Here is a 17,829-nt window from a genome sequence, read left to right on the forward strand (position 1 = left end):
TTACCCCCGATATAACAGCACTCATGACAACTTCTTTGATGTCATTAAAAATATAAATGAAACATTAGCACTCAAATTTTTGAAGAAAATACTGAGCATGATGGAGGCGCGAGTTATAGCTACCTTAGGGCGCAAGTTATAGTTACTTGAAATTACTCTAAGTATAACTGTTGAATTTCCATGGTTTTGTACGAGTAAATTCAGAATCTAACTATAATATATATATATATATATATATATAAATATATATATATATATATATATATTCCACAACAAAGGGTCTTCAAAACAGGGCACTCTGACTGCTGGTGCAAACGTGAAGGGTGAAGACCACCACCCCTGGTACATAAATTCAACAAAAAGCGCTGCACTCCTGGAGGTTTCTCTTAGTAATTTTCATTTATTCATCAAAGCAGCATGAAACCAGACCCCACAACACGTTTCGACTGACGTCTTTTTCAAGTGGTATATAGTCTGAATTCACATCGTTTTCACAATCAAAGCCTTTTTATATACACAGAGCATTCTGGGACATGTTCATTATAGTAATGCATTCTGGGATTTGCAGTTTCTCATATATGATCCAGCTGGGGCTGATTAGTCTCCTGTGACTCATTATCTTCTCATTTGCGCTCCGCATGGCTCCATACATTTCAACATTAAATGAGGCTTCCATAAATCCATCAAGTATTTCATTTTCATTTTTTCCGTGCAACTGCACATTTATCTTTCATGCCGATCTCTCCAATAATATTAACAAGCCATGCTTCTGTGTTTACGCAGTGCCATGTCACAGAGCTAATTACATTTTCCATTTTCAGCCCATATTCCTTGAGAATAACCCTGTGCTTAGTTTATTTAACCTCACCTCCAGGCCCTCCAAATAAAGGGCTGCATCGGTATTTGTCATAAATAAAGGGACAGCTGCTCACCTTATGTCTTGATGAGATTATCCCTTAAGTGGCAGAGTGGCGCAAGGTGTATTAGAAGTTCTGACAATTTTAGTCCTAAGTCTTCCATTGTTTAGTACAAACGAAGAGGCATTGTACCTCCTCGCCTCCTCTTTCCACAGTTTCTGATGATTAAAAATACCAGATGCCTCCATAGAATTCGATTCCACAACAAAGGGTCTTCAAAACAGGGCACTCTGACTGCTGGTTCAAACGTGAAGGGTGAAGACCACCACCCCTGGTATATAAGTTCAACAAAAAGCGCTGCACTCCTGGAGGTTTCTCTTAGTAATTTTCATTTATTCATCAAAGCAGCATAGGTATTTTTAAACATATATATATATTTTTTTACCTAAAAAAACATAAGTTACTGGGACATTATATTTAGGCTCACATTTTAAACCCCTTCCCTGCTATGCACAGTTTTTCACTTTGCAAATGTTACATTGATAGTAACAGGTGCCTGCCCTGGGGGTGGCAGACCCCAGTTCCATCACTAGCTCTGCGACGGGGGCAGTGCTGCCCTCTCAACATCAATACCACCAGGGAGGGGGTGGTTCATGTGGCTCGGGGGTCTGCAACGGAATCCCTATGTTTTTTATAATTTGTGTCCAGGGAGGTGACGGTCCCTGTGGCTGTGGGGGAGGCCAAACGCCCCCCCTGCATTAGTTTTACGCATGTGCCCTGGCAAGGGGCGGCCCACAGGTCTGCGGGTGGATCCAGGCACCCTACATTAGGGGCTTTAGTAAAAACAAGTGTGGGACCCGCGCTTGTTTTTTGAAAAAGGTTTTTCATAATTTTCGGGGATATAATTTTTGTCTGGGACTCAGCTGAAGTCGAGTCCCAACATAGCTGCCTGTTGAAGTGTTGGCAGCCAATCAGATCTCAGCCCGAGATCGGGAGGGTTCACAGAGCCTTTGTTTCCCTATCTACATACAAATTTGGATTTTATTTAATTTCTCTAAATGGATTTACACCAAATAACATTTTTTTTTATTTCTGAACCAAGAACTACCTTTCTGCCAAACTTAGTGTACTTCCGTCCAGTGGTTCTGGTGCTATCACTGACCAAAAGGCATGGGGAACAAGTGTTTTGCCCCCCCCCCTTTCACGCGACCCCTGCTTGACGGATCACCCCAAAACTTTCCAGACAGATGCTGAAGTGAGTGTCATATTTTCTAGGAAAATTTTGTGCAGATTCATCAAATGGCACCAAAGTTATTAATGAAAAAAATGAAAACTTTTTCTATAGAAATTAGGTTCTAACTATAACTACCTAGTGCCGATCGCCATTAGGTAATATATAATTTTATATATATATATATATATATATATATATATATATATATATATAATTATATATTGACTTGAATAATACTTACCGTAACTAAACTTTCAATGCGTGGCAAAGGCATGCATGCGAAGGCATGTGCATGGTAAAACAAATGGGTAGTAAATGCAAGCATGTTTTTTTCGTGAGTTGCAATGTCATACAAACACACTGATGGCAGCATGACCTTGTTTTATTTCACAGCTCATGCTTGCAAAGGGCATATAACACCACCCCTAACCTATTCGTTTTTTACATTTACCATTGTCCAGTTTTACTCTATACAGCTTGAAAGTTTTATACTTTTACAAAAGCCATACAGAAAAGACAGCCCAGACACATCTGTTTTCTCCACCATTCTCTCACATTCTATTTCAAGAACGAGTATTTCAGCATAGGCTCTCAGCATCCCAGAAGCATTCATTTCCAGCTCACTAGCATGCCATTGACCTCGATAAGCCAGCTTTATATCAGTCTGTCTACACATTGCTCTGCTTTAACAGCACAAACTAAAGCCATGGCTTAATCCAGTACCAACCCTAAGTATTAGCCTTAAAAAGATAAGAAAACATTTTCTCAAATCTGTGTACAAGAGGATAACGAAAACTCCTTACAGAAGGTAAAGAAGCAGTGAATGTTTTAATCAATTATGGAAAGCTTCTCACCTGTAGGCAAATTTAGGAAAACTCAGTATGTCATAGGATGTGTGCGGTCTCCATAGAAATATTAACCCTATTGGCTTTGCCATTGCTTTTTGAGTTTGGTGTTTATTTGTTCATACATATTTTTTTTAATATTTCCTATTACAAAAAGTCTGAATCGATTGGATGAGAATGCGTCCAGTTTGCTAAATTATATTGAGGGTTCATAACCAAAGTCCAGAAGAGACTATGGCCCTCATTACAAGCCTGGCGGTGGGTGATAAAGTGGCGGTAATACCGCCAACAGGCCGGCGGTAAAATAAGTGGAATTATGACCACGGCGGAAACTGCTCAGACAGACAGCCACTTTTACACACCGATGCGAGGGTGGTAATGGCCGCTGGGCTGGAGACTTCGGTCTCCAGCCAGGCGGCCGTCACAATCCCACCCTCGGGATTATGACCCTGCCTATCGCCATGGTTTTCATGGCAAGCGTACCGGCACGAAAACCATGGAGGTAAGCACTATCAGAATTCCTTCCCTGGCACTGATAGGGGTCTCCCCTGCCCCCTTCCCCTCCCCAGAGTCCCCCCCATCCTCCCCCTCCCTCCCCTGTCCCCCCGTACATTTACACACATGCACACATATACATGCACGCATACCCACATCTACCCATGAATGCACACATACATTCCCACACACCGCAACACATACTAACATACTTTGGTGCACACACACATTCACTACACACAACATACACGTACACTTACATTCAGTCATTCACACACTCATTCAACGCGACTCCCGCATGCACGCATACCGAAACATACACCCACATACACCCACACACACAACATACCCACACACGCACACAACACCCCCACCCCCTCTCCTGTCGGAGAACCAGACTTATCTGGTTGCAGGGGTCCTCCGGCTGCAGATGGGATGCGGCACTGCTGTCAGCAGCAGCGTCCGCCAGCAAAACACCACCAGGTTGTATCATTGCTCATGATACGGTTGGTGGTGTTTTGCTGGCGTGGCGCTGCTGCTGACAGAAGTGCCACCTTACTGCCACCCGCCGTCGGAATTCCGTCGACGGTCATAATGCGGCTGGGCGGCTGGTAGCCACGGCGATGGTATGTTGCCGGCCGTCACCATGGCGATAGGCAGCATTTACCGCCAAAGTTTAAATGAGGGCCAATATGTGGTAAAGTTGGTCACATATTGACCTCTGCAGAAATGAGGTTGCACCCTAGGGGGATTCAAAATGCTTTAAGTGTCAGTCATAAAACAGAGCAAAATGTGTCAACCCAGACTGTGATATGGATATAGTCAAGGGACTTGGTGTTTGGTAATGGATGTGGTGTGAGCCCATTCTGATTCTTGTAACTGAGTCATTCTTGGACTTGAATATGTTAGTCACTGTTTGCAATGGAGAATGAACCTACTCTTTGTGGGGTTCAATTTCAGGTGGGAATCCAACATTCAGTCTTGGAGGAGTGAGTGTCATTGTTGGAGTTGAGTGATGCTCTATCTTGTTGAGAGTTCAAATAAAGATGTGTGTCATTAGTGAACTGTTAAAAGTCCATTCTGCGATTGGCCAGCATTACTCCAAGAGGCTTCTTTTATAGATGAATGGCAATGTGAGAGACAATCAATCCTTGCAGTATTTGGCAAGACACTGGTATTTCTGATCTAGATGTATTTATCTGCACTGATTGGCCCCTGATAAAGTAGTAGAAGATGAAACAGGGTAGTGCAGTTTTGTTGAAGCCTGTGCATGTTGAGGATTGTTGAAAATTAAGTCAAATAGTGCTGGTAACTCAAACAGGACCAAGAGACAGGAGTACCACTAAGGGTAGAGGAAGTATGAGCGTGTGTAAGTGTATGTCCCTGCTCTCGCAAGTGCATGAGCCAGCCCACAGCTATCTACTGTGAGGTTACCGCTCTAGCAATCACTTGCACTGGTCACATGGAAGCAGCCACAAATATGGGTTGGACTTCCGGGTTACTTTGCATTGAAACCTGTGTTGTTCCTCCCGGAGATGCTTCTTATTGAGAGTACTTTCCTGAACCAGCCTCTTTGAAACGGCATCCTGAACACCTGCTTTTGTGTTTCCTGTCTTCTGGAAGTGGCATGAGGTAATCTGCAGGCTGCAATTGCTGCCAACCTTCCTACTTGTAATTTTGTCTTTGGCCTTCATGTGCAACTGTGTGCCCGTACTCCTGCCTGTACTTGTGCTGATGCGCAGAAACATTATAGGGGTCGACATGTGCCAGGAAGTGCTTGCACTTAACCTGTGCTGGAAGCGTTTGCACTCGACACATGCTGAAAGCCCAACAAGCTTGCACCTGACTCGCATTGAAAGCAGTACGATTCTGCACCTGGCTCACAATGGAAGCCCAACAAGCTTACGCCTACCCCGCGTTTGGAGCGCTTATTGCTGATTTTGGTTTTCCGCGCATGGAACGCTTATTGCTGATTTTGCCTACCTGCATTTGGAGCGCTTCTTGCTGATTTTGGTTTTCCGCATCTGGAGAGCTTTTTGCTGATTTTGTCTACCCATGCTCAAAGCCCTTGTTATAACCAACCTTATGAATGTGCATGAAGCTCAGCATTTATGTTTCATTTCCGCGATGGATGCCTATTGTATGAATCTTTGTCCCTCTTGCAATGAAGTGGTTTCTTTGGCTATTGCTACTAAGCGAATCCTCAACTGAGTATTTACATTGGGGAACTGAACCATGACAACAATAATGCTCCAAGGGGTCCATCATTTTAGGCAGTTTTCCTGATTTCTTCCTGCAGCTTCTTCCATCTGATCCTTACCCCTCCTTTCTACTGATAATTCATTTTCAGGTAGATATCAGTCACTAGGTTTTGGGAAAAGTTCAGGCTATATTGCAGTTGTTCTGACCCTGTCCTTTTGGTTCAAAGATGTAACTGCAGAAGAACCCATGCCCAAGTCACTTGGGATTACCTCTACCGGCCCTAGCCTTCTTCCTAGTATTCTGTTGTTTACTTACACAGGTGGAAGGCAAGGGAAGGTGGAAGTTGCTCTTATTTATGGTGTTCTGACAGTTGTGTCTCCGCGAGGTCGCAGGCTTTGCATTTATTTTGCATAACTTTAGTAATAGGGAGTGATTGTTATCTGCTAGAATATGATTGATTAAGCATTGGGAGGTAGTGGCCAATGGATTGATTGTGGTTGCTAAGGTGATGGAGTTTTCGTTGAGGAAAATCAATTTGGAATTATTTAGAATTTCAGTACTGTTGCTAGTATAGGTTAACTTCCTCGAGAAAAGTGGGCGCTGTGTAGAATGAGGATTGACCTTTTTTATATAATCAGTGCAGTCCCTTGGCAGTTAGCAGTTCAAGGTTTAAATGGTGGTGGAGACAAAATCAAGCGTGTTGCTCATTAGTTTCATTATGTGTTACTTGGTGTTTATAGTGTTATGAAGATTGAATACATATTCTTCATGGTATTGGCAGTGGAATCTCCTAGAAGATTGAAATCTCATTGAAAGTTATCATTGGAATTGTTCATGGATGAATAGTGATTCATGGGGTGGGTTGGGAGGGCAAAAGGTTGAAGTGACACAAGAGAAGCTACTTGTGGTTGAATGTGGCAAGTTCTTGGATTATACAAAAAGGCTTTTTGGATGGTGATGTGGCATTCTGTGCCCCTTTGTGTTTCGAAGATGTATGGACGCTCTTGCCTTTAGGGAATAGGGCATAGAAGATGTGTGAAGTTGATCTGAGCCAATTGTTTTTTATCAATCTAGTGTGTAATAAGGCATACTTTAATAGTGACTTTACTAACTGGCTGCCCTTTAATTCTGATTTTACCACTGAATATCGACCTCCAGAATGTCATGGTACAAAATATTGAGGACAGAATATTGAGGCACACAGTATTGAAAGTTAAGTGCTTCAAGGGAAGTATAGAATTACTTTTCTGAATGCACAGAAAATCTAGACTAACTTACATGTTGATATGTTTTAATATCTTGTCCTCAATACTGTAGCCCATCGATATTTCGGAGACGATACTCATGGTGCACACCTTTAACGCTCTATTGTGCTGGAAAATAATTTATCACTTGAATGTAATTTAATGCCCTTTCTAAATCTCTACACCATGAGTCACAAACACCACCAATCACACTAAATAAAGATGGCATATCGCTGTACAACATCACTAAATACATCCAGAATGCCTTAATACCTCTTACAGCACTCAAGTAAGAGAACTTCACTACTGTAAACCAATGACCACAGCAGTAGCATGTATATACTCTACACCTACTAGTAACAAATTATGGCAAAACACAGTAGTATGGCACAATTGCTACCACAACTTGATAACTTGACATGGGTTTGAATACCTTTACTTTGAATGAATTTTCTCTACTCCATAATTTCAGAATACGTTCACTGCAACCGCTTCAAACTTTATAATGACAGTTACATTAATTCTATTCTTTTAATCTGACCTACAACTTGGTCTAGTTTGTGCTTCCTGTAATTTGTAATCTAAACCTTAAGCTTAAATCATGGGTAACTAGCACCATCCTTGTTTAAATGTGTAAGGAACTCTAGCAATATCCTAACCCTAATACTAGTAACAAGCCTTATAGCTGTCCTTATAAATATTTTGTATTTATGTGTGTTTGCTTATTTGTATTTATTTTAAACCCTGCTAAATTAAGGAATATCCTGCCAAAACCTTTCCATAGCTCTTTGACATATTTGTGTTTATATGGATTAGGTATATTTAATCAAATTTACAATGATAAGGATTCCAAACCTTAACTTAAAATTCATTGCAACATTATGGTTTCTCCATCTAAATTGAATTAATGCATTGAAATAAATTAAGGTACATTACAGTGATTATTTTAAATGAAAGGGAAAAACACAAAAACACCCACCTTAAAGTTACATTTATAATAAAATTGTAATTAGTTAACTGCATTGTTACTTATAAATTAACTTTTAAATTCTTTTTACATTTTAGTTAGCATTTTAAAATATTTTTTAGACAATTTACTTATCTTTTAAGTAAAAGTCCAACTCCACAAATCAAATCGATAGCAGTCAGAGCAATGTCAGTTGAGGTAAAGGTATTGGTAGGAGTAACAATGAGTAGAAGTAATTGAATTGAATTTGGGGGCGCTGTCTACACTATTTCTGTTGACCTTATCAGTGGGCTGGTGGTTGCACTAAGAGAGTCATTCCTGTAAGTGAGATAATATACTTATTGAAACTAATGTGTTACTTAATGGTGTGTGGAGTTTAAATTCCACTGACCAGGTTGTGCCAAGTTCACAACTACATGAACATTCAGTGACTTCACAAACCTCTCAGGTCAATGATGTTTAGGTTAATTGTTCCTCTTAAAACATCTGTGTTGTATTGAAATCCTCCTGTCAAAGCTGTATTGAGTGAGTATTATTTTGCAAAAAGTTTGATTTTGTAAAAATTGCCCACAAATCATATTTTAGACACGTTCAGTCATCAGAATCATTTTGAAACCTTGTGCCAACTTCACGTATTTCAAAACATTGGAAATGATTGTAATACCTTCAAACCACAGGGATAAGTGAAATTGCCCAAATCCACACGCCCGCAGCTTTAGGATCACGATGCCTTAAACACCGGTAATGTTCAGGATATACCTAAATTAAACAAAAACATTTAAATCTAAAATATTGAAAGAACAGTATGTATGTAGTAAAATGTTACTATATACCTGGACCAGCTTTTTGGATTTCTTGCAAGCTTTCAATAATTGAATTTTAAAAGTAGGTATTGAAAAAACAATATATTTAACTTTTGTACATGGCTTATACACAGATAAAACACAGGTGTGTGTATCTTTTTCAACACTCAATCATAGATCCACGTAAACAGTTCAAGTCCAACAAACATACATTTACCTGCCACACAGTGCAAGAAACATAACTGTACGCACACACATTGACATTCATTACTATGGACAGCTGATGGACTAGGGTGATGTACATCTAAAGAGCATAGGATGGTTTCTATGGTCAGATGGTAAAGAACTGCAGGCAAACACTGGGAGGTGTGCACCCGGAAAACACCATATAATATGAATCAAAGGAGTATTTAGGATGCACACCTGAAGAGCACTGGATGATGTGCTTCATAGAAGTACTCAACGATATACCACACCAGAGACTCATATGTCTCATTAGACCACTAAATGATGTGCATCAGGGTTGGACTAGTGTTTTGCATCAGGTAAGCATGGGTTCATAACCCTTTGAGGGATTTGGAACTATGCATTATGAGTGCACAGGAGAACAGTGTGGCATTGGTTGCAAGGTATTTCACACTGGCTGCACATGGTGAAATACAAGGAAGATAATGGGGGTCATTCTAAGTCTGGCGGGCGGCGGAGGCCGCCCGCCAGACTTCCCCCCTCCAAAATACCGCTCCGCGGTCGCAAGACCGCTGAGGGTATTTTGGCTTTTGCACTGGGCTGGCGGGCGACCGCCAAAAGGCCGCCCGCCAGCCTAGTGCAAAAACCCTTCCCACTAGGACACCGGCTCAGAATTGAGCCGGCGGAGTGGGAAGGTGCGACGGGTGCAGTGGCACCCGTCGCGTATTTCAGTGTCTGCAATGCAGACACTGAAATACAAAGTGGGGCCCTCTTACGGGGGCCCCTGCAGTGCCCATGCCATTGGCATGGGCACTGCAGGGGCCCCCAGGGGCCCCACGACAACCCATACCGCCATCCTGGCGGGAGAACCGCCAGGAACAGGATGGCGGTATGGGCTGTCAGAATCCCCCATGGCGGCGCAGCTTGGGCAGCGGAAAACCGGCGGGAGACCGCCGGTTTTCCCTTTCTGACGCGGCAAAACCGCCGCGGTCAGAATGCCCTGCGGGGCACCGCCAGCCTGTTGGCGGTGCTCCCGCCGACCCTGGCCCCGGCGGTAGTGAACCGCCGGGGTCAGAATCACCCCCAATGTGTCTTTGGCCCCCATATCTTATCTTGAAACTTTTGGAATTACCAGGTTGAGTCTGACAACTGTAAAATCAAGGCAGCAGGTCCTAGAATGGTAAAAGATCACACCTCATTAAAGGTTTATCAAGTGACAATGGCCACTTGAAAGTTATGCGCATGGCAGACTAAATGGAAAATTAAAAAGAAATCAGAAATTTTAACAATATGACTGTTTGCCTGTTGTTACTCTTCACAACAATCTGCTATTGTTTTGCTACTTTAAAGCATTATTTTCTTGCCTTACGTTCTAAACAAAAAGTGTCTCGTAACAGTCTGTTCATGAATTTTAATGAACCATTTTTTTTCAGACAAACTAGGCATCATGCAATAAATCAATTGACTGGGATATGTGAAAGGTAACACAGTCTAGCTGAATGAAACTGACAATGCTGCCTTACCACTGCACTAGCATGCGTGAATGATATATGTGAATATTCCTTTCTCACTAGTGCCTAACCAATCAAAACAGTCAATGCTATTAAAAGGATGCCATGGAAAAGCAACACTCGTGCCTGTAGAATGATGGTGGAGTTTTAACAAATAGATAAACTAGCCATCTCATTACTTGCATAGTATATCATTAAGTATTTAGCGTAGCTGTTTGTGATTAAGATCTTTCTATACCTAGCAGATCATCTTCACATTTCTGCATTTTAACATATCCAACATCACTAATGTTTTCTCTGAATTAAAAATTTAAAGCTAAAATTGTTCTCCAAATTAATTAAGCTGACTACATCAAGATGTTTCTTGCCAAAGATACTTTTTGTTATTTTTGTTTTCCAGGACTAACAAACAATGGTGAGACTCCAGTTTGGATAGGACTTAACAGTCTTAATTTCAACAGCGGATGGCAATGGAGCGGTGGAAGTCCATTCAGATACCTCAACTGGGCACCAGGTAGGCATGATGACCATTATGTACCCCTTAATTGTAGTGTTCACAAAAAACCCTACCTATCAAATCAATTAACATTAGTTACATGTCTAAAGGCATGAATATAAGAGTTTGAAATCAGCAATAGGACACAAATGTACAAAATGTTAGATTGGATAAAATTGGGGTTGGGGGTAATTAATTGGTAAATAGTGCTTTATCCTGGATACATTGCTCTCAGATTGTCTGTGTTATAGTGTTCTATGTTGATGGTTGTTTAAATAAACTGTCTATCCAGAATAATTTTGAAATTGTTTTAGACATTCTATTCTAGAAATATGTGACAAGTATAATAATTCCTTAAATTGATTAATTCTATTTATTTTTAACATGTTTGTGTTTTCTTCTAACACTTTTTGCATGGATAGAAAGATCCTTTTCTCAAAAGTCCTTTTAAAGGTAAATAGAATGTGTTGTACTTTTGCTGCATAATTTAAAGTAGGGGTGTGCATGTTTTCAAACTTTGCCTTCGAAAGTCGGGTAACTTGACAGCCTTTGCACTTTTTGCAGTTTGCTTCCTTGCAGGAAGTTATTTTTACAAAACGTTTTCACAGGAGACTTTTCTTGCAAAAGCTTTATGAGTGAAGACACCCCCTTTATGTGGTTTGGGTTGCAAATGTGTTTTCTACATTGATACATTGAAAATAAGTTTACTCTAACAATTTCAATTTGAACATTTCATAAACATCTTTGAGTTCATTAAGCATTCAAACTTGTTTTAAAAATATTCCAAAGTTGTTGAGGATAATCTTTTCAAGCATTAATTGAAACAGTTTTATGATGAATAAAAAATATACATCCATACTGTAACTAAGTAAATCACAAAATGATAAGCTCACATTAGGCATGACTATAGGGAGATTGCAGGATATTTTGTGCAATTAATGAATATTGGAGTGCAGTTTAGGGCTTTCAAATGTTGGAGCCAGCTGTGTAGTGATGTGGCTTATGGAGTGGAGAGATGAGAAGGAAATCACTCTACATTGGGTTTAGGTTTAGGTGGCTAGATGAGAGCCAGGCTTGTAGTTTTTATCAGGGTTTTTATTGAGATGAATCATGTCCTCTAATGATGTGATTTTGAGGTAGAGTAATCTGCATAAATGTGATATGATATTTTGGGTTGATGTACAATCACGTTTAAGAGTTACATGTACAGTTTGAAAAAAGTCAGAGCTGAGACCCATGTCAACCAAGGAGCTCCTTAATTGACATGGGCTAGGATTGATAGGAAGTTTTTTAATCTATTTATTGGAAGTGAGTGTTTAGATAAGAGAAGAATCAACTGAGGACTGTCAGACCAATCTGAACCTTTAGGGTGTTTTGCAGGATGTTGTGGTTCACAGTGTCTAAGGCAGAGGAGTGGTCAAGAAGTATAAACAGACAGAGTTCTCCTTTTTTCACTATTGCAAGGGCATCCTCCATGTTGTTGAGGATGGCAGGCTCTGGAACTACAACTAGTGAGAGTGAAGCATTGATTACAAAGGTCTAGATGGTTGCAATGAGATAGTTAAAGGTCTTAATTAAAGCTGCTAGCATGGGGCCTGCGATATGTGTGATTAGGGCTCCTCTTGGCTATGATTCTAAGGTTTTTGTCCTCTTTTTCAGAGCTCTGATTCTAGACCATGGGGCATTGTTTTTTTGCATTGCTGGTACTTGCATGGTGACTGGGAGTCGTTGTTAGCATCCGTGGTTGCATTCCGTTGTCTCTTGTCCCACTCCTCCTTTCCCAGGCCTAATCCTCACCAGTATAATACTCCTTACATGGTTATCAGCTGGTTTGAAACAAAGAAAATGATACACATCACTCATTTCGTAATTGGATTCCCAGGTTGGCAACAATCTGATAATCCATCATCTTTCAGCTACATAGGAGATGAAAACATTGCTGACAAACTAATTAATATGTGGAACTGTCTTTCATATTCAGGTGACTTTTTCATGAGTGCAACAACACTTTAGACATTCAACAAAGGTGGTACACCTCTCATAAAAAGACTCACTCCATGGGTTCTGTTTGAGTAAATCTACTTCCAGGGACAGTGAATTATCTTTGCATGCATGACTGCCTTGAACGTTTGTGCACATTCACATACTTTTTCTATACCAGTTTCCAGCCTGGAAACTGTCAATGATATATTACTGTCAAGGGGAGGAATACATCTCTTTTCAAAGTAGGAATAGACAAGGAATACCACAAGTATTTTGCATAGGCATTTTCTATGCCCACTTCTCCAGTCGTTCACTATAGAGCCAAAGAGGAAGCATAGTTGCCCTTTAGCCACATTAAAGATATTAGAATTTGTTCATGCTTTTGCATTTCCCATTAGATAATACTGAATGCCATTTTCCAAACATTTCTGTCATTATTACATTAACTTGAATTCCAGTTCCAACAGGAGTGATGTACTTACACATTTCTCCATATTATAGCCAACCAGACACAGCAGTGATATGTTAGTTAGTAGTAGTCCCATGGAAAGGGGAATGGAAAATAAGAAAGAAGAGCGACATTGGCTATCACCATTATAAATCCTCACTCTGCAATCTACCCTGAGAGTATGAATGTCAGCTGGTTTACTGTGGATTTTTAAAGACAAATGTAATTCTTTTAATTCATATAGCTGCATCGTATCATCTATTCTAGCTGTATCAATTGATAGACATCGAAAACAACTATATGCATAAGACTTTGGGTTAATGGTGGAACTCCAGTGTTCCTGGATCTGAAATACAAATAGAACTTTAGTAAAACATTCTTCAGTAAAGCATATAGACTTCTCTATAGTACTACTAGTAGGATTGCAGCTTTTAGGAGGAGACATCTTCCATTCTCCCAAACATTTGTGCGGCAACCTAGGTAATGTTAGTGGTCAGGGGAAACATGCATAAACCTTGTGAAGATGACTCTTGAAACCATGATTCTAACTTTGTGGTTTGTGATGACCCAGTTTCGTCATTGAATCTCTTTGGAGGCACTTGACTACCTGATATTTATTTACTACTAGGTGGAAGCACAGTCCTCAATTTCTTAATCCTGCTAGAAACCCTAGCAAGTGATATTTATGGCCCCTCCTCAGGACATGCCCATCACCACGTACAAGTAGCAGGCAGCAACTCCATCCAATAGAAATAATTTATAATTAGCCATGTGGAATGTACCATACAGAACAAGATGTTGGGAACATCTTGAAGGACTGGATTTCTCCAGGCGTGCCCTGCACTTTTCAGGGAGGGGCATTGAGTTCATCAAAACTTAAAGGAACACAGATTTTATTTGGATTTGTTTTAAAAAATGAGCTACACTTGTAACTACAGTTATTTTCAGTGCATTTGCAATCTATTTGTCTCTTACAACATACCTGGATAGCCTTAATATAATAATATTGGAAGGCTGAGCCTATGTCTTTTGCAGAATTTCTATTCCTATTTTATTATGAGTAGGACATAATTGTCCCTGCTGCACATTCCCTTTTTACAAGGCTATCTTTATTTATTTCACTTGTACACCCTCCTTTAAGAAAGTTGAAAATTTGAGCTATCAGGCAAGGACAATAATTCAGCTGAAGTCATACTGAGACTCAAGATAAGTATAGTAATCTACTTTTCAATGAGCATAGCTGGCGTTCAGTGGTGTCATGGAAAATTATGAGACTCACTTCTAGATTATAACTAGAGGCCCCTGAGTCTTGCATATCTCTCATAAAGTCATTGGTCTTGATGTGATTGGGGGGGGCCTTGAAGAGTTGGGTTGACCCTGAGTTGGGTAGGCCCCTGCTTGTGCCTCTTAGCTTTTTACTCAGGATACTTTCAGGGTTATTCCACCAGAGACCACCTGATGGGTAATTCTCACTCTGCAGGATTAGGTCTAAGGTTCTTTCAAAGGTGTCCCTTTAGACTACAAGTTGTGTCAATAAACTCAGGAAGTGTTGCAGATTTTTATTTATTCTGTGCCTTCGGAAAGGTTTATATAAATTTCTACTCTGTTGGTATGGTGATGAGGAAAAGTTAATGCAGCGAGTCATTATTTGTAATCATTACCACTCAAAGACATTCTTGTCACATTTCTAATGTTTCCTCTCTCCCTCCTATCCATATTGGTCCACAGTTGGGAGCTTGGTATTACTTGGGATGTGAGATGGGGCCTGTCATTTTCTATGGTGACTAGAAATGGAGGCACCACCAACGGTCACTGCAGAATGGGAGAGTTAAAGATATTGTTTTACTGAATTAGGATTGCCAATTATATCCCTTACACTGCCAGGCCATTGATGTGGAAGTCTTGGATTTGGAATAATGGCTTCCCGTACGTAATCTGGGCATGTGCTACATGTATGAGGATTCATGGATTCTTGAAGCGAGAAAAGTCTAAGGGGCCGATTCTGATTTTGATGGGCACTGTCCACATCAACTTTTTGGCGGTCAGACCGCTGCCTCTTCAGTGGACTTTGGCAGTGACACCGCCTCAGGACCGCCTCCACTGCCATCATTACTGCTACGCAGCAGTCAAGGGAAGTGAGCCCACAACATCAGCCGCTGGACTGATCAGGACCTGCCTTTCTGCCAACCTACTCCTGACCGGGTCCCCGCCAGGAGAAGGTAAGGGGAAAGGCAGGAAAATGGCCACAATAATTTGTTGACTGGTCAGGTGTGCGCACTGTGCCACTTCCTGGTGACAAGGTGCGTCTGAATGGCTGGCGGCACCGCAACATGGACTAAGTTGGCTTGAGGCTCTTACTAAAGCCAAAGCATGCCGCCACCATGAATGCGGCACCAACACACCACCAGCCCCATGGTGAACTCAGAATTTGGTGATCGAGAAGGGGTAGGCTTGGTGGCCTGTTCCTAGCCGCCGCAGGCTGGCTCTGTCCCAGCCAAAGTCAGAATCGGTCCCTAAGTGATGAGAAAGTGAATTAAGCGTTTTGATTTCACTCCTTTAGTTCAACACAGCTGTAGACTCAGTGTGAATGGACCACTGCTTTGCTTCAATAAGGTGTGTGCAGTCTTGAAAACAATGCACATCACGCATCTGAGAGGACATGCATTTGAAGAGGAGTCTCTGATAGGGTAGTAGAACAAAGCACAAAGGTTGTTAGTACTGCGACTGGAAAACAGTTGTGAAGGCAGAACTTTTTGCGCAGGTTTCTCTTAATTTTAATTGTTTTCCTTCCCAAAGCACAGCACAGAATTTCTAAGCTTCTTTTGCGCTGTCAATCTGATCTGTAATTTTTTTTGCACTTGTCCTATTTTAAGGAAGCCCGTCTGCAGCGCCCGGAAAAGCCTGCGCCACACTCAATCCTGCAAAAGGAGGGAAATGGGAAAATAAAGAGTGTGCTCAGAAGCTGGGGTATATCTGCAAAAAAGGAAATATCACTTCTTCAACTTTCATTATTCCTTCAGGTAGATATCCTTTTATTTCTCAGTTTTTACAATTGTCTCTGTCTTATGTGTACTGTAGACAACACCACAAATTGACAAACTGTGATTATTATCAGTAACAGTATCTATACTGTAGAAGTGTACATTAAAGAGCAATGCCAACTTGTTACCAGTACATAGGACCTAATGTATTCATGGGATATGGAAAGTTCATGCACAAGCGTTTCGTGCTTTGACTTCACCCAGGGATTAATTAAGAGATACGCATAAAGCTCCCTAAATTTGTACCAGCAACTTACCATATTCAGATGAAATGAGTATTACATTTTCCTGAGGTTTAGGTTTAGGACTACCGTGTCCTAAGAAAGGCTGGAGTTTGTACAGTGAAATGCTGCATGAACACCAAGACTTTTGAAGGCTTTGGGCCTCATAATGAAGCTGGCGGTCACAAGACCACCAGTCTCGTTATGGCAGTCAGACCGCCGCAGCTGTGAGTTAGGCGGACGGACCCGCCTAAAGACCTCCATCCCCCCCAGGGTCACAGATCCTGATGGGGTGATAGCGGTTTTAGTTGCAATCAGCCAGGGTGGCGCTGAACTCAGTGCTGCCCTGCTGATTACAACCTTGATCTCCGCTAGCCTTTTCATGGCAGTTTTCCCACTATGAAAAAGCTGGCAGAGAACAAGCGCTGGGGCCACTGGGGGCCCTGCACTGCCCATGGCATGGGCAGTGCAAGGATCCACCAGCCCAGCACCATCAGAATGCACCATGTCTGCTTTTCAGACAGTGCACATTCGAAGGTGCTGGACAGCCCCCCGTGTGACGGCACTGAACTCGGCACCATGTGGTGCTTAGTCCGGTAGCGCATTTTCCACTGGGCTGACCGGTGGAAATCTTGGTCTGGAAAACTCGTAATGGGCCTGTTGGGGAGACCCCTAGCACGTGCAGCCTCCTCACCTCGAGTCTGGCAGTCGGATGTTCCGACCGCCAGACTTGTAATGAGGCCCTTTGAATCCTGAAGTGATGTACAGAGGATCAGGCCACCCAGGATGGGAATTAAATGTAACTTCTCACTATTTTATTGAGTGTAGAGGAACTATGATACAACAAGCATTGACAAAGCTACTGTGTCAGACCATGGCAAACTGTTGCATTGGTATATTTGTTTTTATTTGTTTTTGCATGCACATGGTGCAAAAATGAAGAAGATAAAACATGCAGCCATGTAAAAGTGGCCGCCATAGTCTTACATTAAAATGTTATATTTAAAATAATTCACAGTGTGACTGTTTCACTTGTAATGTTTCTAAAATAACAACTTTGCAGTTGTGCCATGAATTATATTATTGTTATTTGTGAAGTAGCTGTGAATAATCGCCAGCTAATCAATAACACAAATTGCTGGCAGCTAAAATGCTACAATGTCACTTAATAACATTATAACTTTAAAAGGAGACAGAAAATTAATCACCATGTAACTGGGCACCCAAAGTGCAGGCAAAATAAAAAGCTGGTATTTAAAGTAAATGTAAAAAAATCACTAACATAGAAAAATCACC

General features: G+C 41.2%; 1 protein-coding gene across 1 annotated transcript in view; it reads left to right on the forward strand.

Moving 5' to 3' along the window:
• The window catches only part of MRC1 (mannose receptor C-type 1), a 705,818-nt gene that overhangs the window by 169,093 nt on the left and 518,896 nt on the right, over positions 1 to 17,829 (forward strand). The window contains exons 5-6 of the mRNA XM_069211541.1: positions 10,745 to 10,858; positions 16,145 to 16,291. Coding sequence (XP_069067642.1) covers positions 10,745 to 10,858; positions 16,145 to 16,291 — 261 coding nt within the window. The remainder of the gene's footprint in view (positions 1 to 10,744; positions 10,859 to 16,144; positions 16,292 to 17,829) is intronic.

The sequence above is a fragment of the Pleurodeles waltl genome, chromosome 10 (assembly GCF_031143425.1).
Source record: "Pleurodeles waltl isolate 20211129_DDA chromosome 10, aPleWal1.hap1.20221129, whole genome shotgun sequence".
Lineage (NCBI taxonomy): Eukaryota > Metazoa > Chordata > Amphibia > Caudata > Salamandridae > Pleurodeles > Pleurodeles waltl.